Source organism: Daldinia vernicosa, assembly GCF_022497035.1.
Source record: "Daldinia vernicosa strain CBS 139.73 unplaced genomic scaffold F5Y00scaffold_12, whole genome shotgun sequence".
NCBI lineage: Eukaryota > Fungi > Ascomycota > Sordariomycetes > Xylariales > Hypoxylaceae > Daldinia > Daldinia vernicosa.
Genome location: NW_025953928.1, coordinates 360,519 through 381,220, shown reverse-complemented (window position 1 = coordinate 381,220; position 20,702 = coordinate 360,519). Strand labels below are relative to the sequence as shown.

Here is a 20,702-nt window from a genome sequence, read left to right as displayed (position 1 = left end):
TTACTATTTATTCGCCTTGCCTGCTTGCTATTTGCTACTCTAAACATAGAACACACTATGATGCGATACAAAACGCCCGAACGACTCCCTCATGTACTCGTGAACTCGTCTTATGTCGTAAGATCCCCAAGCAGGCTGGTAGTAACAGTAACCAAGGTAGCCCGCCCAAGGATTACAAATAACTCGATCGCCATCTTTACCACTAATGTGCCTCTCGCGCCGATATTTAAACTTGAACTTGTTGGTATTATGTGTGGTTTTCTTCCGTCTGTGTTGTACGTAGGTTAGGTAGTATATGCAAATTCCGTCCTCCTCCGCAGCAACAGATATGTTATGCCATGCACAGCTCAATCAGCTCTTGTGAACAACGCAACTCTCCTCGCCCGAAATACAGAGACAGCTCGCGCAGGTAATATTCCGTCCGGTCTACGAACGCCCTATACTTGCGCTCCTGGAATCTCGATCCGACGTCTGATCCGTCATGGACCTTTTGATTCCGCCAAGGGAACTCGAGCCGTCGCTATCATCCACGGTAATACCCTCGCGGCCGAGGCGCGCGACCAGCTTCGTGTTCTGGGCTTGCAGCTCGCCAATCTGTTCCTTTAAGATCTCCATCTGCTTGTGCGCGATATCGCGCTCGGCCCGCACCTTATTTAGCTCCATAGCCAGTGTGGTCTTTTCCTCGCGCTCGAGAGCCTTACGCCGGCGTTCCTCGGCCTTCTTCTGCTCGCTAGCGCGCTTCGCTTCTAGCTTTGTTAGTTCCCGCTGGTACTTTTCTTGCTGCTTTGCTATCTCGCGCTCGTGCTTTTCGCGCAGCTTTTGCATCGCGGCTTCTTCACGCTGGGATTCCGTGTCTTCATTGCCTCGCTTAGCGAGCGCCCGCTCTTGAGCCCGCCGCAGCTTCTCTTCCGTCTTTCGCTTTCGCTCCTCAAGTTTTTTAAGTTCTTTCTCGTGATGTGACGGCGCTGTTGAGTGGGCTGTAAGCGATTCGCTTGAGACTATAGATTCCGCGCCACCATTAGTGACCGAAGGTGTAAGCTGGGTTGAACTTTCTCCCGGCTTTTGTGATGCATTATCATTTTCGTCTATTCCCTCGCCCTCTAGACTATGGAAGCTGTGGATAGACGATTCGTCGTCGTCCCGGTTTTCCGATGTGAGGTCCGACGTGTCTGCATCTTCGCCGTTAACCGGACCGAAGGGATGAGGGATGTGTGAGGCTGCTACGGAAGCTGCAGCATTCAAGGCATTTGCTATCATGCCATACACGCCCACAGAGCCAGGCTGTTCCTCAATCTCTTCTGTCTGTTTAGTAGCTGATTGTTGCGGGGCCTTTGAGTGGTGAGTGGCATTCGACGTAGAATTCGCTGTGACCGTTTTGTCGGAATCTACTCGCTCGGCGTTAGATACCTCACGTTCAGGTTTCGCGTCTTCATTGTCGGATTCGGATTCAGATTCGGCGAGGTCGTCAATAGACTTCGACGAGATCCATTTAACTAGTTTGTTGGCATCGCCGGCAATGCCTGGTGGCGTCCCCCTTTCGATCATGAATCGCGGAACACTACCACCCGGGTCACTTCGAGTAACCATCAACCATTCGATCATGGTCTCGTAGTTGTCGTCTTCCTCTCGATCGTCTCCAACGTCGGCACTCCCAATAGTCCTACCTCGTTTCCTTCCACCCTCGCTGTTGGCAGAGTCGGCTGCTTGGCGGGCTGAACGGACAGTGGCTTCTCTGCTAAGGTTTTCGGTAGTTTTCCGCATCGACGCCGCAACCTCGTCATTAGGTAGGTCTATTGATGATCGGGTTTTCCGTAAAGGCTTTTCCACTCGAATTTCACGGATAAACTCGACAGACTCGTACTGGCCTCGAATGTAGCCCTGTCGTGGTGGACATTCTGGGTGAACGCACGGTTTCGAGACCAGCATAAAGTGTCTGGGCGTACCGGGAGCATCAGTGACCGAGTCGGAGCTCAGCAGGAGACCTATAAAGTCTCGAGGTGAGGTCGGTCCAGGGAATTGAGCTGATAGTTGATAAACTAAAATAATTGGTTAGCTTTATCAAGTCTTGAAGACGATGGTAGACATACCACGCATCTTGCCGATGCCTTCAACGGTTTGGTTGACGACCTTTCTATCAGCACCAATCCCTCTGATGCTCCCCGCGCCAGGTCCTCCTTCTACTTTTAAGCTCTCGTCAAACTCCTTCTCCAATCCCAATCTCCATTTTTCAAAGGTGAAGCCATCGTGGACGCTGCGTCTAGCAAACCAAGCACCTTTTCCGTCCTTAGCAGCTAATTTATAAACATCCAATCCCAGTGGATTTTCACGTGGGTTGACTTTGCATTCTTTCCATTCCTTTCTTAGTTGCGCCGCATGGTCTGATAAATTGGAGTCTCTGTTGGGTAATGAAGAAAGATTCGTGTCGGTGGCCGACCGCGGCAAGCCCATATGTTGCAGGGACGAGGAGGATACCGGGATCGAATCGATTATGCATTGTGCATTGGTGAATGCGTCTTTGAGGAAAGTATCAAGCTGATCCTGAGGAACGTCGTCCCAATTGATAGAGCCGAGAGCCTTGAAGGTCTCGTGGGCGCTCGGCATAATTTCTTATACCCTTTTAGCCACTCAGATACGGCGTTGTATTAAGATCTAAGCGACGGTTTTGGTGCACGTGTCTTGAGCTCATGTGAATTGTAAAGGAAATACTTGTGACTCAAAAGTAATCGTAGCTACTGTAAAGTTATTGATTCCATTTTGTGCCCAAGGCCAATGATCGCTAAGTACAATGATTATAAGAAGAAACAGTGGTGATTCATGGGAATTATTAATAATAGGAATTGGCTTGAATTAGGGGGTAGGAATGTATCATATGACAATAACGTGGAGTGTTGAAAAGGTGAAAGGCGAATGCGAGGATTGAGATGGAAAGTGTATGGAGTTTGGCTTGGCCTCTCTCGTTTGTTCGGTGGAAGCGAGAGGCTGAGCTCCAATATCCTTGACGTCACACATGCATCCATACATCAGCCTCGACCCCTAAATTATCTTTTCGTACTCCCTTCGTACTTCGTACATGCAGTATTATCTGTTATTACATAAGGATGCAGTAGTGTTGCCCCATTTATGAGGTAGGCCTTAAAATTAGCCCGGTTTAGCTAAGATATTAGACTGCATTAGGTCGATATTGCATTGGGAAGCCTCTAAGCCGATTGACGGCTTTCAAAGCAGGAGAAAGCGATATAAGGAAATGACTAATTGCACCAATCATATACGTTGTAAATCGACATTACCCCATTATCGTGCCATTGAAGTACCAAAGGCATAGAGGAAATGGATCATTAAGGTTTATTCTATAATGTGGAACTGGACTTGTATTGCGGAAGCGTTGCTAAATTTACAAGGACTACGGGACCTCGTCTGTTTATATAATCGGCCCTGTGGGCCCTAGGGGCCTCGTTCCTTCCCTTGATGCTATCGCCGTGACTCACGATCGTGACGTGGACCACCTGCCAACATATATGGAAACATAATGTTTTTTCCTAGGTCTCCTATATACCTACCTGTATAGACATCCACTCTTCGTATTAGACAGACTCTAGTGTGTACTTGATACATCACCTCAAACACACATGGAGCGCATTATAAAGTTGAAGCTTCGATAGTTCCTATTTTTAAATACCTACATACATCAATACTCTTAGTTCAATTAACTGTCCCTACATACCTAATACTTCAAGAACGAAGGTAAGACGCGAAAACACGGCTATAAATCAACCTAAGACTGGATCACTCGTAGCTGGAAACTCTTTACTCATGCTCTTAGAGATGATTGCGATATGTATCTTCAACAGTTCTATACTATAATTTTTTGGGTGGTACTTGAAATAATTACTTTAAGTAATATGGATAAGAGGCCAAGTTTTGACTCTCATAATGCCCTTTAGCGAGCCTTAGCTGTTAACTAACTAACGAGCTTTGCAGGAGAATATCTTGATATTCTACCCAAACTCCCTGTAACTAAAGGCAGTATATAGCGACGATTTGAATAAAACAAGGTTCGTAATCGCCGAGTACATAACAAGAGCTCTTAAAGTAGGGCGTGTCGTATATTAGTTGAGGTTGTCCAAGCTAAGTAAACAGAAAGCAAGATTTACTATAACTACAGAGTAACTACCCCATAGTTCACTATTTACTCCGACTATCATGGCATAGAACAGATCCCTACTTTGAAGCAAGGAAACATCTCCTCCCTAAAAACTCAAGTTATAATTATATTTCTATCTCGAGGTCGTGTTGCTCCCCATACTGTTTGAGAGCCCCGTAACCAACCTCTCCCTACGTAGATCTTTGTTACCTTCCACTTAACCCGCAATCCTTATCTGACCCAAATAATCAAATGTAAGGAGCCTCAATTCCGATTTTCAATCTCATTAGCGAGTCTAGTAAACCCCCCGAAATATTCTGAAGTCTTCGCGCTGTACTGCGAATAGCGCTTTAACCAGCCGTTGCGGGGGAGATTGAAATGAGAATCATCCTACGTAAAGGGGAGCTAGGTACATAGAATGGGGATTTAGGGTGGGGCAATCCCTGGAATTCCTCTAGAACCGTTGTTAGAAATATAAACCATTTTGCAAAGGTACCTTTCAACAAGCTCGGTTAGCTCAGCTGGTTAGAGCGTCGTACTAATATCTCCTCACGGAAATATCAAGTAAATGCGAAGGTCATGAGTTCAATCCTCATACTGAGCAACTTTCTTTTTGCATTTTTTCTAACATTTAACATGCTCTTATCTACTTAATATTTTTGACTTTGTTCCTCATGAATGAATGTATACTGCCGCACGTAGAAATCGAATAGATACTTGTATATAGGTTTAGTTTCCGTCCAATACCCGAAATCGTTTGTGAAGCCCCCCCCTATTCAAGCCTAAAAGCTAACAGCACACACATACCTTAGGTACCTATATTTAACAATATACATGCGAAGTAAAATAGTAATAATATATAATATTACGCTCACGGGTATTCGTATTTCCAACCTAGACTTCTACCAAACAATCCCAAGTGATGATAATACCCAGTAATGCTCCCTCCATACAATATGGTACATGCATGCCACTCTTCTTCTTCTCCATCTCCAATTAGTAGGTAGGTACTCGTTTGTATACTTTGCTCCGTGAGGAACCTCTATCCACAACCCGCTTCACCCTTCACCTCGCTATAATCGTCTACTTCCAATTTATTCCCTCCCTTCCCTTCCTCCCTTATCTACAACACCGCCGCAGCCAAGCTTAAGCTCTCCCTCTCCTGGAGCAGCGCTTCGCGATCCGCCCTGCAGCTACCGCAATACTCCTCGTGCCACCTCTGCAAATTCCTTCTTTTCGCTTCATCTTTATCTTTGTCCTTGGTGTCTCCGCCATTTCTATTTAGAACCTTTTGTGCGATCTCACCCTTAAGTTTCCCCCCGTCTGCCGAGTTGTTCCATGCTGCAAGCACCATTTCCACCTGCTCGCAGCGGTGGTTCTCGTCCAGTAGCCAGTTCTCCCACTCGGCGTGCATCATCTCGCGCTCGACGCTGTTGACCGTGCGCATCGCAACTAGCAAGTCGTGCCGGTACGCGCCGAGCTTTTGTCTTGTCTGGCGCAGGCGGCGCGCTGTCGCCCGGCTCGAGCTCCATGATAAAGACGACCCCGCGTACTCGTACGGCGCGTCCGCGTCGCTGCTATTAGCGATGGACTGGAAAGTCGAGTAGCAGTAGCTATCCTGCGGCCACGCGGGGAGGGCCTTGGAGCTTCTTGCCGCTTCGTCTAGGTCCGCTATGTAGATTGCTTTGCTCATCACAACGTTCGGGCCCACGCCGACTCGGCTCATGAAGTTGGCCGCGCGCCGTTCGGACCACCATGTCGATGTGCTTTGGGATGAAATTACTACGTTCGTAAGTATGCTGAACCCGAGCAAGGCTAGGATAAGCCGCTCTGCTGTTATCACATCCCATAGCTTCTTTATAGCGGCAAACGTCCACATCATCAGCGACGATGCAACACTATCGGCGAAGGACCTGACGGTTTCTAACAGCATCGAACCTAATGTGCGCGGGTTGATTTGTGGCTTTCTCGACGCGCCGCTGTCTCCGGGTGTGAAGACTACAACCTGAGTTTGTAGGCCTATATGTCCGTAGACCTGGATAGCCCTCTTTGTGCGGCTGTGATGTCCGAGTTTTCGTACCTGATCCGTCGCAACTTCGGCGATATCTTCGGCATCCTGGCTAGCATCGTCGAGCGCCTGCCTTTCGACTAGGTTCTTGGCAAGAGCTGGTGGTTTTGACCATACCACTTTCGTGAATATAGCGAGCTTGCATTTTGACTTGGCGACATGAGTGATGACAATCTTGGTGACTAACTTAAAACTATGTGCGTGAGGTAGATGCCAGGGGCTTTTAACGTGCGTAACCACGTATGTGACGTGGTCGCTGAACAATTCGATTGTTTGCTCGTCGGTGACTTCTTCGGCCCTTGACCGACCTAGCCTCGTAGTATAATTGACGCTGAAGCGAAACTGCCTGTGCATATTCCCTGCCTCGTTTAATTTCCAAGGGCCTTGAGCGATATGCTGGGCTCTTCGCTCAAAATAGAGCTTAGGAAAGACGAAACTCTTATCTCCGAACAAGACGTGGAAGCATGCTTTAGCGCTGATTTCGAAGTTCCGCTCGGCAACCTTCTTCTGCATATCGTCGGGCTCGTAGATTACAGGATGGGTTGGAAGCTGGAACTTAGGAAGAGGCTTTCTAGCGCCTCTGCGTCGAGAGTGGTAAGCTGAGTCGTGATACCGAGGACTGATGGCCCTACCAGCAGCAGTACCATCATCCATGGGAGTATGCTCTGAAATTTCTTCCCAGCTATCCACGCTGGGACTTCTTCTGTCTGTTTCTTCCTTCTCCAAATTGATGAGCGCTCTGATGAGCTCAGGTAGGTCCATGGGCTCTTCAGCTTGCAGGTCGTCAACGAGAAGGTTCAGACGCGCGTGTAAGAGATCAAGGTCTTCGAGGAATGTTTTTATTGTAATTCGGGTGTATCCAATGTCGTCAGTACCCTGATTCAAATGAAGAAAAATAAAGTCGCAATCTCTGCCAGGAGCAGCCGTTACTTCTGTGATGGTGTCGAGGTTAATGGTATAGGTTATGACGAAGCCCATTTGATGGCCGTAAAAGTACATGTTATCTGGAGTAACGAAGATTCGCCCGTTGCCGGCCATCTGGGGTACGTCACGGTCAGCTTCCGAGGTGCTGGTCCAAGAAGCCCTGAAGACTAAGACTAATTTTTCGTCTAACGGCACGCTCGGGAAAAGTAACCTGAACTGTGCTGAGTTTGTCTTCAATTCTATGGGATAATCAGGAGAGAAAGTCTCCGGTGGTGCTTTTTCTGGGGCGGGCAGGACAATTTTCGGATGGTTTATCTTAGCATCCATGCTGATGGCCTTCTTATGCGACGAAACCGGGCTTCTCAACTCTTCACCCTCGCCGAGCGTAGTCATCTTAATCGAAGGCGAACTCGGACCAAATGGATCGTCAACATCTTTGTTGGCTTGGGGAGTCTTCGGGGAGTACTCATGACCCCAGGTATTGCTTCCCCAATAATTAGCTACTATCGCCGTCGGCAAAGTATGCCATGCATTCGTATTCAGCACTCTGTCGCCGCTATACACAACAGCCGTCTTACTAAGATGGGTCGTTGCCGGTGGCTTCGCTAATGTCGGAGGTGCAAGACTACCAGGTTGCGATTCGGGACCCGGTAAGACGAGCTCTGGTTGCTGTTGTTTGGAGGCAGTGGGAGGATAACCTGGTAGTAGACCGTGACTGGCGGATATTAGACTAGCTATACCCCCTGTCGGTCCTGGTGATGATAATGGCCCTGTATCCATGCTTGAGGTGAAAGTAGCTTTCCGATGAAGATCGAGCTTCTGCATGATCCTGGCTGCGTGTTCTCGACCGCTCTCCCCTTCCTCACGGGCTAGCGACGTCACTGACCGCTTCGGAGGAGCTGTTGTGATATCAAAGCTTGGCCGGGGTACTAGTCCAACCTCAGGAGCTGGCAGAGTTCCAGATCGCTCGCCACCCGCCCCATCATCAATTTGCGCATCCAAAGATTTGGCTGAGAATTCCGGAAGCGAAGGTGGTGTAATAGAGAAGGCTGGGTCAACACCCCCTGGGAGAGACGAGCTGTCCCTAGTAACGCTTGCTTCGAAAGCCCTCTTCTTTGCGACTTCAAAAACCTCGAGCCACTCCATTAATTGAGCTTGCGTCTCGGCTTGGAGTAGTAATGTCTGGTTCTTGGTTTTCACCTCAAAGCAGAACCGACGTTCCTCTCCTACGGCAGGCTTTGCATTGCATAGAAGGACACCGATCTCGTCGCCTTGCAAGACACCCTGAGGGCTGTTTACGAGCCAGCCAAAGATACCTTCTCGGCAGTAATACCATCTTCGAATCCAGTTTGTTCGAGATGGCTTCCCTGTTATAGTCCGTAGGAACAACCAGCCTTGTTTCTCCATTATCGCAGCGGACTGACCGGCCGTAGAGACGTTCATAGGCCCCCTGGATCCTAGGAATGGCACGGTCGATGCGCTATAGTCGTCAATCTCTCGTGACGGTTTAAATGCTGCTAGAGTACTCTCCCCGATATCGCGCCGCGAAATCTGTAGCTCGCGTCTGAAAACGGGCTCGGATAGTTCCATCTCTTTTGACCATCCTTTCACGCGATCCATCTCATGACCATATTTCCCAAAGCTTCCCGCGGCATCCCGGGACCTCCTCATCTCGCGCCAGAGGTCGCAAGATACTCGCACGAGTAGCTTGTCAAGATTGATGCGGAATTGCGGCGCAAAGAAGCAGAAATCCATAGACGCCTTCAGATAAGCCTTACGAGTCTCGTATACGGAAAAAGCGTCCTCTCGCAGCGAGGAGGGTTCCTTCGTCTTAGACTGACTTACATACCGAGCCAACGTAGTATCAAAGACCTTCTGTGTTTGTTCTAATGCTCTTCTGGTCTCCTTAAAATTTCGTAAATCGCCTTGGAGAAATGCTCGAATCGGTTCGACCGACATCGTGTCCATTTTCCTAGCACCATTCAAAACCTGCATCCACCACTCCCTCGACCCCTCGCTGAACCTTTTAAGTGCCAATGCGGCATAGTCGTTATCGACCACATTGATATTCGGAGGCGGAATGATCTTGCTCAGGTAGTTATTTATGGTTTCCTCCACACCAAGCAAGTCGTGGGATAGTTTAGCGGTGGTCCTAACATAACCTTCTAGCCATCGTTCGATCGCGTCTACTTGTTCGGCAAAATACAGAGCAGAAGCCCGGAATGAGGGTGAATCGAGTCCGGCTTCGTGGAGGATAACAGGAACCGATGGGCTCGGGGGCTTGGGAGGAGGAGGAGGAGCCGCAGAGGATGGCGCTGTAGTGGCAGCGGTGGCCATTTTGACTGAAGCTCCGAGCAAAAGAAAAGTTTAAGGCTTCTGTACTACTATTGCATTTGAAGCTATTGATGTATGGTTTAAATACCGTTACCGTTACGTTGTGTACAACTTGGGACGATTCGTAAAGGGTAAAGGGAGCTAATCGATGGTTTCAGGTCCTCGTTGCTCCTAAAGCTGTGCTCTAAAGCTGCATAGGGGGATGCGCCTTTGTCGCTTAACCGACGTTTGCCGCTTAATTGTCGTGTAACGGCTTAGGATAACCCTCGTTGCTATTTATCCCTTCGGTTTTCGAGGACATCTACTTTGTGGACAATGCCATATTAGCTTTAAGGGGTGATATGCATCAATTTGGTAGGCAACATGATTATGACCATTAAAGAACAGTTCTTGGGTCATGGAGCGCTACTTAGGTAGTACCTCTTACCGCTGACATCAGAAACGTCGAGTGGATTAAACCAGCAGACCAGCCAACTAGCGTTGACCCACGCGAGCTAGAGCCGACTAGGATTAACTTCTAACTTTAATCTCCGACTTATTTATTTTTATCGATAAGCCGAACGTCATACGCGGAAAGGCACCTGGTCAGCTGGTCCTGTCACTGGCACGCCACCTTCGCATCGCATCTTAGCACTCTCTTAGATAGATTGTCATATTGTCATATATCAAAGCTTATAATTATTGCACCTAGTATTGTATCTACCATCGCTTAAGTTGCGCTTATAAGGTAATATTATATTATTATATTATATTATTATTCATCGATTTAGGCGTTATGACTTTCGCGAAACCTATTACAGCGCCTGTCGAGTCTTGCTGCACCTGCGCAACTCTCCTTTGCGACGTTCCACGATATAGCGACTCGGAAAAGCCTCTACCAAAACATCGCCTGTTGGAGTGTTGCCAAAGAATTATATGTGGTAACTGTCGTAGTGTGCGTTGATCCGGTCTTTCTACCTTGTTCCGATATTTCCAGACGAGCTGACCATCGCGAATAGAATAATCCTCGCTTTAATACTTATTGTCCCTATTGTCAAATTTCGTTAATAGACACGAAACTCCCCCCAGGTCTAAAAGACCCTCCTTCATACGAATCTTCGGTCGCAGCCAGTTCGTCAAAAAACACATCGGCTGCACCACCGCCGTATACACCATCCGCAACGCAAAAACTCCCAAACCAATTAGACGAAAAGTCCGTCGCTTTTGATTCTCCCGACAAGCCGGCAGAAGATACCCTGCACTTCTTAAATCATGAGCATGATACTATCTCCTCTCTTTCCCTCCGCTACGGTGTCCCCGCGTCGGTTCTTAGGCGCGCCAATAATGTCACAAGCGATCACCTAATTCTGGGGCGACGGACTGTACTCATACCTGGAGAATACTATAAGGGTGGCGTGAGCCTGTCACCACGACCTATCGAGGGCGAAGAAGAAGAGGCGCGAAAATCTAAGATACGGCGATGGATGATGGCGTGTAAAGTCCACGAATACGACGTTGCCGTCCTTTACTTGGAACAGGCCGGCTATGACCTCCAAATGGCAACCGAAGCCTTCTTCGCCGATGAAGAGTGGGAACGGACGCACCCAGTTGAGGCAGCGGGAAAAGGCAAAGGAATTGCGAGGCAAGCCAATAGGAGCTCGTATTGGAGGGGGCGTAGAGGTCAGGATAAATAAAGGTAAATATGATTTGTCTTTGAAATTTGACGCTTCTGGATTATATAGGGATAAGTTTTATACACAATTTCGTGTTCTTGAGTGTACTATAGGAAGGCTCGTAGGTTGAAATGGACATACTAACCATTCGATTGAATGTTCCGCTACCCGGATTCCAGAAATTCATTTCGTAAATACAGTGTGCTCCTTTTTACTCCAGGCGCCATTGCATTGCCTAACCTTCCCTTATCAAAATGCCGACCGAGTTCGTACGTCCTAGTTGAATGTAAGCTTGGGTATTCAATTCAAGGATGGAAGAGTTTAGTTGTTGTCACTTACAGATAACTTCCTCTCTATCTCTCGGACCGAACGATCCAGCTCTCCTGCAATCATCTGCTTCTTATCATTAGGGAGCAATGTGAATCTTTCACATAGGTCACCATCAATAACGCCTTTGACAGGAGCATAATAGCCCCTGTATATAAGGTGATCTCTTCCGGCAAGGGGCGGGTCCTCACTTCGCATGTGCGATTCAAGGCTCTGGAAGAAATCCGCGTCTTCTCGACTAACAAGAGGGATAAACACGCCAATGGTCCCTTGTATCCCGCTCCAGAGAAGTACATCTTGTCCTCCCACCACCAGGTTGGTCTTGCTTATACTGGTGGGCACATCTTGGGTGTAAAAATGGGCCATAAGACTCAAGCGGTGATTCACGCCATGCAAATATTCCCTGGCGTGCTGCAGATGCGCACCGGTTCCGTCTTCGTCGGCCTCTTCACTTGCTTTTTGTGGACATCGTACAATCCAAATATTTCCGAATTTATCTCCACCAGCAACCGACTCATAGTCTACCATAGTTAAGCAGTTTGTCCAGCGTGGTATTGTATCGTCAGCGAACGGTATCAGCTTGTTGCTCTCGTATTTATATACGACATACGTCACTCCTTGCTGAACGTCACCAACAATAATACGGCTGCCTTGAGTTTGTAAGGAGACAATGAGCTGCGGTGCAACCTCAGCTTGTGCTTTTCGAAGAAGTTGGCGAAGCCCAAGATCATAGGCACGAAGGGTTTTGCCAATTCCTGCCAGTAGTCGGCCTTGGAATTGCACCAGCGCCATGGGTGGTTCTTCTACCTTGGTCTTATGAATGAACTCGATCTCTTTGCCGTTGTCACGGAATCTGTAGACATGTATATATCCTGCGCTAAACTGACGGGGACTGACAATTAAGTCCTTCCCAGTTCCAACCACGAGAAATGTCTCGTTGTCCTGACTCGCAAATGAGACCGTTGCCACGCTAACGGCAGCTTCGTTCTCGGTCAATTCTAGCGTTTGCAGAACTCGCTTCTCCGTCAATGGATCCACGACACTAATACAAGACGCCCATCTACCACGGCCTCTGGGATATCCGAACTCCTCGGGTGGCAGTACGGCGGCATCACCATTAACGACACCGGGGTCAGCTAGGAGTTGAGCACGTAACTCAGGTGGTAACGTGTTATTGTCGGATTCGATAGTATAAAAATAGGGCTGATCGGGGTGTTTAACAAGACGTCTTGGGGTATAGGTGAGTGGTATCGATTGCTGCAGTAGAGTGTCCCCCAGCCTATCAATTGAGAAGATTCTGTTGCCGTTAGCATCTTATCATTTTCCCGTGTCTCATATTTAGGTAGGAAATGTTTGTGAAGTTCAGTAGGAACAATTGGTATGCGTAAAGACCTCATAGCCGAGGCATCGGATCCAGTTTCTCATCATTCTTCAACTTGAATAGAATAGGAAAGTTCACTTACTTGAGATTTTGGCCCTGAATGCCTACCATGCCTTCTTCGCACTGCTCGCTACTAAAATTCCATCCCCACTCCAGATCGCTATAATCTAGAGGAGTCATCATGAAACCCTTCGTGATTGGGTCCGAGTAACCCAACCAAGTTCTCGAGCTGAGAGCTAGGACGCAGGTACGGCCTTGGACTGAGGTCTGGAAGAGTCGTACAGCTTTAGGGCCAAGGAATTTCTGACGGGTATCAGTCAATTCTCCGGTCACCTCGTCTAGGACAGTCCGTAAATAGACGCCCGAATGCAAGCCAATGTGCAGGTATAAGGTTGAACCGCCAGATGCCGAGTCCTCCATAGACATTATAGAAAGCGAAGATGGGGCAGCTGTTAGCGCTTGCACAGATTTGCTCTCGAGAGTGGATTCCAGATCTAGACTAAGAATTCGGACGGTGCAGTCATCACACCCAACAGCAAGGAATGAGCTTCGCAAACGACCTTCGGGAACTTCACCCAAACTTAAGCAGGTAACAGTCCCGAACATCTCTTTCTTTTCGTCATATTCGGCCAAGGACCCATCATCGGCCATCTCGAAATAAACAATTTCACCCGAGCTTAACGCAACAGCAACTTGTCGTTCATTGGTGGAAGCGGCAACAATTGATCGATGTTGTGGCGCTTCCCATTCGTTCACTCGCCCTCGAACGATATGTCGGATACCTTTGGGATGTACCTGGATAAGACCGTCTTCGCCAAGTTGCTGAACGGCCAACGTTGAAACTGTTGAGAGGAATCCGGTATCGGTTACCTCTTCTACAGTCTCACCAATGCTAAGCACTAAAGTACCGTTGCTAAACGAGAGGACAATATAAGCGTCATATTGATCATCTCTGTTAAGTTTGGTAGTCCAAACAGCAGATGGGACACCTGGAAGCTCCGAGGCTACGATTTCGTTGACCTCTAGACCATGCTTCAGGGTCCTAAACGTGCTCCGTGCACCATTTCCGCAGATAGAGTAAATTTGTGGCGCGTCATCACCAGTCAGGTTGGCTACCTTGCAATCAACAAGGGGATTCATTGAATCGATACTCTCAACAAGACTTAGATTTTCGGCCGGCCTAGGGTAGAAATAGGCGGGAGTGTATGATGCCTGTGGGTCTGTCGGGAAGTCGTCGCTGGTGAACTCCAATTCATCGTCATCATCACCTAGCTTCTCGAACTGGTAGAAGTGGTGGTTCCCAAATTCGCTGGCAACAAACAAGAAACCGCTCTTCAGAATGCAGAGGTTTGTAGAGACCGGGACGGTGTCGAAATACTTAATTTTGAGCCTTCGTACTTCTCCAGTTGCATTACCATCATCATCTTCAGCCATGTCAATAGTAACCTTGAAAAGGTCGCCATCCTCTGTTTGTAAGAGAAAAAAGAATGCGCCCACATTTCCCTTTAGTTTGTGCATGACACCGGAGACGATTGAACGCTTTCGCTGAGGATCTTCTGTTGCGCCTTTTCTTCTGGGAATCGGCACACGGAATGCTTCCTGGTTAGAGTGCCTATATGTGACATTCTCTTCTCCACATACCAAAACACCGCTTGGCCCGTCATTACCACCGGGAACTTGGAACAGTATAGACGCAGTAGGATCAACTGGTTCATGCCATTTTCTGACAACATGATTTAACCCAAGGTCTAATTCGTAGTAGACTAACTGCGTCTCGATCTCGGTGAGGGCTTGGCCTGAAGGGTCTTGGTCTGCTTCGGAGTAATCGACCTCCAACGCTGCAAATACTGGGTTGGCGTAACCGACATCTAAAGCAACCATCGAGAGCACAATCGTTCCCGGTTTGTGCGCCTCTAAGGGCGAAGAAATAGTAAGCTCTGCCTGAGCATTTCGGTTCAGGACATAGACCAACTTGTTCTTTTCGATCGACGCGATAAGACAGGCACGACCTTTAGGATCACAGGCCAGGTACTGTCCAGGAACGACCCGGCGAACCCCGGATTTTCCAAAAGTTTCGAGCTTCTGTTGCTTGAAACGATTCTGTTGAGGGATATACTCGATTATTGCAATGCGTCCCGAATCAGTGGCAAGTATTATGTAGTCTGTAGGTAGAAAGGTTAGCAAAGCTCTAGCCAAACAATAATTCCTCAAGGATCGAGATACCACACCATATGTCGAGGCGGCAGTTGGAATGTTTCTATCGACCCAGCTTCAAAAATCACTAAGTGAAGCCTCACAAGTAAGGGGCGGATATAAGACTTACCCTTATTACTTCCCGCCAGGCGAAAGGCGGCAATGGACCTGATGATGCCAAAAACATCGTGAGAGAGAAGGGTGATGACTTTTCCTTGCGATGGTTCGGGACGTAGTAGCGTGAGTCGTGAACCTGAGGCTGTGATGATTTGCTGCTCTTTGGTGCCAGAGAACTGGCCGAGAATAGCTTGAGTGATTGTGGTGGGAGGCTGGATGGTCAAGGAGTAAAGAAACATATTAGAAGTAGTCGCCATCTTCGCAGGAGATGCGCAGAAAGCCTGCGCGACTCTTTTAATCTCTCTACCTCCTCTTCGTTATAATATGAAGCTGGTTTAGACAACTAAGTTACCTCCTGTAAAGGAAGCTCCAAAGTTTTTCTTTGAAGTTGATGGAGCTTCAATCAAGCTGAAGAACTTGATTGGAGGCACTAAAGAATTCAGTTCGCCAATAAGTTGACCCGTTTGTTAAAGCTCTCGCTAGGTCTTGTGGGTCTTTAGGCGGATTAACGATTAACCGGACTAATATTGATCGGGCCACAGTGGATGGATTGCCCGACCTCTTGCACAAGGTACATAAGTACCTAACCTACCGTGGATGTGAGGTGTGGAGAACCTTAACATCCCACCATAGGTACAAGGGTACATGAAAATAGATGCATCTTTCATGTCATATATTTCTTGAGCTTCAAGCTATCCAGTCGCAAATTTATAGCCACCATTGTATGGGCCATTGCCAGGGAAGCTTTGACAATGGAGCCTTCAATGCGCCTGGCGGCCTCTAATACTTGCCGAACGTGTATAAGGCTCTCCGCAGCCAATACAGCTCGCCCACCTATGACGAGATCATTCTCTAAAGCTACATCTTCACGCTCACTACAAAAGGCTTGCTCTCCTAGTCCGACTATACATTCGCGTCGTCCTGTCCCGTCCACTGAAGCTAGCAAATGTCTCTCGAGACCCATATCTCTATTTGGCCGGCAGTCAAAAACAGTCGAGGACGATACAATTGCTCTAGGACCAGCCGCGACGTACGAGAACCAATCGAAACCTCCGGTCCTCCGCCCTGACGACCTTTTCCATTCTTTTACTAACTCGCCCATTCCCGAAATACGCCGCCGTGCTGCTTTTATAAGGCAACACGCCCATTGTCCTCACCCCGACCATCAACCCACGCGAGATCCAGCCAGTACCAGTACCCCATCTAACGTTACAGGTTCCGGTGCGCAAGCACCAGTCCTCGTCGACTTCGAATGTCCGGACTGTGGAATCCCTGTCTATTGTAGTGAGAAGCACTGGGCCGAGGATTATGAGGCTCATCTACATATTTGCGATACGTTACGACAGATCAATGAAGATGACCACGATCTGCGCTCGGGGAGGTTCTTCCCCGAATTCGAGTACGCAGGCCCTCAGATGGAAGAAGCCGCTGTAAATATGACCAACTGGGACACTTTTCTCTATACGAGGCAATTCGAAGCCATCAACGATGACCGGAACATGCGACAGGTTACGCGGCTGCTTACCTACCCGATAACGATAGGTAGCATCTTACACGAGCTCAGTCCATATAATATTAGGAAAGGTGGCAGGCTCACAACTGAAGGTCTGAAAAGTTTAAGTGCTCTACGATATACCTTACATCCACCCAGGACAGGCAGCGGTGAAACAATCAAGGGCTTACGACCCGAAGCACCCCCAGTGAGATTATTCATCCTAGGGGCTCGTGCGGAGTCGTCTCTCCCTCGGAATGTCTGGGTACAGTTAGCTCACCTATTCCCCCGAGGGAAGTTTCACCTTATCTTCATCGGACCCGAAAGCATGACCAACAGAGACGATGAATTCCCATTGCCGCCGCGAACTCCATCCAATCCCTTCGGTGCCGTAGTAGAAGACCGGGTGTGGCCAACAATGAAAATTAGCACCATTGTGGATTACTATCATACTCTACATAAGACTGGCCAGTTTTATCCATACGATCCGTATTTTGACTGTTTTGTCATGTTCCATCCAGGATTAGGACACCCAGCCAGCTCTCACGAGTGGACAGAAACGGTACCTCTGCTCCTTGAAACAAAGGCCCCTATCATAGTAACCGGCTACACGCAGTATGACATGGAAAGAGATATTGAATGGGTAAAGAAGACTTGCGGCGGCGAGTTTGATATGCTTATGGAACCTGGTGAAAACACCTTCAGGAGTTTACGATGGGATCTCAATGACCTTGATCCACAAGATATCAGCTGTGGTAACTGGGGCGTATGGGCATTCCGAGGAAAGAGGTATGTATTACAATAAGAAATTCCCAAATTTGTCCGGATTCCTGGGTTTTAACGATTCTGGCAGATACGAAGCAACAACGAGAAGCACCGAATAAGGCGTGGCCTTGTACAATTATTAATGTATATGACCATAGAAGTGCAGTATTAGAGGACTGCGGCCGTGTGTATAAGGAACTACATCACTCCCGTGCAAAATAAATCCGGCTATATTAAATTTAGATAGAATAAGCCGTCATAGTCAATGAAGTGAAATACAAGTAAAACAAAAAACAAAAAAGAATATAATTAGATTTTAGAAAGTCAGATGTTTCTAAAATGTAAATATAAGCTCAATAAATGAGGCTCAACAACTACATAGTAGTAAAAGCAGCATGGCTATCCTTGCACCGATATACGAATTACATAGTGTAGATGCAAGTTAGGAAGCGATGTACCCTGAAGGCCTGTGCTCTGCCGCTGAAGCTTAATCTAATCCGCCAACGTCATTGCAGGTGGCACAGACTGCCGCGCAGTTGCAGATGCAGCGTCCCCTAAAGAAAAAAAAAATGGAACAAGGAAATTGACAGCGAAGAATCGTTCCTGCAGCAGCAAAACCGGCAGCAACTAGCGCGATAATTAACGCGATAATTAACCAACCAAACCACTTGCGAACCACTTACAACCAGACAACCCACTCTACGGTCTTCCTCTTTTACATGCCACCGAGCCATACTAGGTTATACATATTGAACGAGGTAGCCCTCCGCTGAACTTAATTAGCATGACGATATCCCGGTGAACGTACCATAATCCTTAGACCGGACGATGACGGCAGCACCATCGGGCCCCGTCCCGCCTAAAGGTAGTGGCCCGGTTCCGACCAGCTCAAAGGCACCAGCGACTTCGAGCACCAATCCCGAGTCCGTTACCTCCACTGGAAGCAAGCCTTCTAGCTCACCTCATGCAACTCCACCAACCTCGGCGCCTCGCCGATCCACACGTCCCGTATCGTCCGACTTCTTGTCCGATAAGGCTACCGCTGCATTCATACGCCGTGTGCTTTGCGCCCAGCACTTAGCAGATAGGGGGAGGAGCACACCTGCGCCCATTCAAGATCTGCTGCCGCCTCTTACGAGTCGAAATGATGTAGATCTTCAGCTGTACGCCCTGATAGCTATCATTATTAAGGAGTTCGTCCAGAATTGGTACACAAAGATTACGCCGGATGAGACCTTCGTCGCCGAGATCGTACAAATCATTGCTCATTGTACTCGTGCATTGGAACAGAGGTTGCGGAACGTAGATCTTGAGAGTTTACTATTCGACGAGCTTCCAGAATTGCTAGACGCACATATCCGAGGTTGGCCGGCGTATTCAGCTTTTTAGTCTAATATCCATATACATCTCATTACTGACCATACCATGCAGCATATCGAGTAGCGAAGAACACGGTAGCTCGGCCGCCAGTCGAAGCCAATCCACGCGAGATTTACCATTCGCTCTGGCCGCTGCCTGCCCTGTCCCCGGTTCCTAAATCTGGACATAACAGCATACAGATTCAGGAAGATAACGAAAGTGCATACCGCCAACTGTTAGTGCAGGGCGTCCTAGCTCTCTTGCTTCCAACCGAGGATCTCGAGAACGAGTGCCTGACGACGCTAGTTGGGCAATTATTCTCGGAACTCGTCATAGGCAATCTCATCATTAACAAGCTCTCGGAGCCTTGGCTTATATGGGAAGGTCTGATTATACTAACGAGGGTAGTGCGTGCGAGAAGCACAATAGAGGCATCTGGACCTGGAGACATGGAGCCAGACGCGGATCTAAAGACAGGCCGCGGGATAGTTCCGCGGATTACGAGCAAACGTAACTCGTACATCCAGCAGGTTTTTTGGACCGTAATTCAGTGGGGGTTCGTTATAGTAAACTCGATACGACTGATTATCAGTACGATCATGCTATCCCGAACGCTCCCTCCTAGGTCCATCCCTACCGTCCGTCAGGTAGATCCAACGTCTCATGATTATAGAGAGAAATCCTACCATCCTCCAACCCCTGAGGCCGGTTTACAGCCAGTCAATGTTCCCATCGCAGACTTCAGACTTTGGACTTGCGTTGGGAATTTACTTGAAATAGACGCTCGCATGCCCTGGATGAGCGGAACTTTGTCCATGGCGCAATGGGGAGCTCTGAGAGGTCCGGGCAACTTGGCAGGGTTTAACGGGATGATCGATAGGTAGGCGAATCAGTCTTCTTCCCTCCCCTATCACTCATCACAGAAGCATATATCTCGTCACCTCGCATACGCTTCAGGTCACTGGATCTGAGTTTGTCCATTCATCTCTCCGAAACGACCTCTCTCGCAAGTGCGCATGACGGACATCTCCTCTCCTGTCACTACTTTAATTTTCGTATCATCGGATATCGACTTGGCAGATCGGCCAGACAAAGTACAGTGTACACGGGCCAGACCATTTTCAGCGGAGGCCGGCCTACCTCAAGTCGAGGCAGATGCTGTGCGACGTTTCAGTACTCTAGTCTCTAGTTTCATAGCCGGATAAACAGGGAGCCATCCAAAGTCCGGTATTCAACAGGGACCCAGCATGAGGCATTCTATTATTCCAGGGTCATTTTTTATCATGACCAATGACCGGGTAAACCTAGATGTCCTTCATCCGATTGCACGATAAACGGCGCGGGGCTGAATCTACTGGGCCTACCTGGCCATCCGCGAGCCTTATTTACGCGCCCAACTTTGGGGCTTGCAGGGGTTTCCTGTCCTCGACCAAGGATCCCGTCAGACAATCCGTCAATCCTTGGTACAACTAGGCCTAGGTACAACACCACGAACTCTTTTCCCTTTCGCTTCGTGCCGCCGACCCGCAGGTACCGTCCCAACATGCACGGATGTGTCTCCGGCTCACGGTGTTAGGTTACGGGTTTTATAACGGGTTTCTCTCAAGTCTAGTAGATGTTTTAGCAATGTCTGCTATCCTACTTAGATGTTGGTGCTTTCCGTATTCACCCGCTACAATGTAATGCATCCGACCATTAGTTCGATGGATCATGGATGGAACGAAAACGACTACATACCTAGTATATTCAGCTCTGGATATAGTCGGATATGATCATCCTAGGGGTGGTCACCAGCTTGCGTAGCTTGGACCGGGGTGCTTTGAATACTTTCCGAGAGCAAAAAAAAAAATTTGTGGCGGTCAAACACCCTGACACCCCGGTGCCAGGCAGGTATCGTACGCCATCATAGCCGTCCTTATCAAAAACTCAACCGATCTGAGCTCATTAGG

At 48.3% G+C, this 20,702-nt stretch overlaps 5 protein-coding genes and 1 non-coding gene across 6 annotated transcripts; 3 read left to right on the top strand and 3 right to left on the bottom strand.

Annotated features, from left to right (window-relative positions):
• Nucleotide 1: 1 nt before the first annotated feature.
• F5Y00DRAFT_23511 (uncharacterized protein) lies at nucleotides 2-2,695 on the bottom strand. Its single transcript, XM_048007514.1, has 2 exons — nucleotides 2,088-2,695; nucleotides 2-2,036 (listed from the first exon to the last, which is right to left on the bottom strand). Exons 1-2 carry the CDS (start codon nucleotides 2,599-2,601, stop codon nucleotides 427-429), a joined length of 2,124 nt encoding a protein of 707 aa, XP_047866903.1. The 5' UTR covers nucleotides 2,602-2,695; the 3' UTR covers nucleotides 2-426.
• Nucleotides 2,696-4,647: 1,952 nt separating this feature from the next.
• F5Y00DRAFT_t42 lies at nucleotides 4,648-4,745 on the top strand. The gene has a single exon. It is a non-coding gene; the product is annotated as a tRNA-Ile (tRNA).
• Nucleotides 4,746-4,879: 134 nt separating this feature from the next.
• On the bottom strand, nucleotides 4,880-9,967 carry F5Y00DRAFT_231337 (uncharacterized protein). The gene has a single exon (XM_048007009.1). The coding sequence runs from the start codon at nucleotides 9,468-9,470 to the stop codon at nucleotides 5,265-5,267; it is 4,206 nt and encodes a 1,401-aa protein (XP_047866902.1). The 5' UTR covers nucleotides 9,471-9,967; the 3' UTR covers nucleotides 4,880-5,264.
• Nucleotides 9,968-10,242: 275 nt separating this feature from the next.
• F5Y00DRAFT_259992 (uncharacterized protein) lies at nucleotides 10,243-11,140 on the top strand (the record flags this gene model as incomplete). Its single annotated transcript, XM_048010967.1, has 2 exons — nucleotides 10,243-10,401; nucleotides 10,466-11,140. 2 exons carry the CDS (start codon nucleotides 10,243-10,245, stop codon nucleotides 11,138-11,140), a joined length of 834 nt encoding a protein of 277 aa, XP_047866901.1.
• Nucleotides 11,141-11,308: 168 nt separating this feature from the next.
• On the bottom strand, nucleotides 11,309-15,546 carry F5Y00DRAFT_23449 (pre-mRNA-splicing factor rse-1). Its single transcript, XM_048007431.1, has 4 exons — nucleotides 15,151-15,546; nucleotides 12,910-14,989; nucleotides 11,459-12,743; nucleotides 11,309-11,395 (listed from the first exon to the last, which is right to left on the bottom strand). Exons 1-4 carry the CDS (start codon nucleotides 15,392-15,394, stop codon nucleotides 11,369-11,371), a joined length of 3,636 nt encoding a protein of 1,211 aa, XP_047866900.1. The 5' UTR covers nucleotides 15,395-15,546; the 3' UTR covers nucleotides 11,309-11,368.
• Nucleotides 15,547-15,889: 343 nt separating this feature from the next.
• F5Y00DRAFT_251948 (PXA domain-containing protein) lies at nucleotides 15,890-19,637 on the top strand (the record flags this gene model as incomplete). The annotated part of the gene is made up of 4 exons (XM_048009880.1): nucleotides 15,890-17,418; nucleotides 17,777-17,778; nucleotides 18,215-18,757; nucleotides 18,826-19,637. The coding sequence occupies 4 exons, from the start codon at nucleotides 15,890-15,892 to the stop codon at nucleotides 19,635-19,637; spliced, it is 2,886 nt and encodes a 961-aa protein (XP_047866899.1).
• Between the last annotated feature and the right edge of the window lie 1,065 nt (nucleotides 19,638-20,702).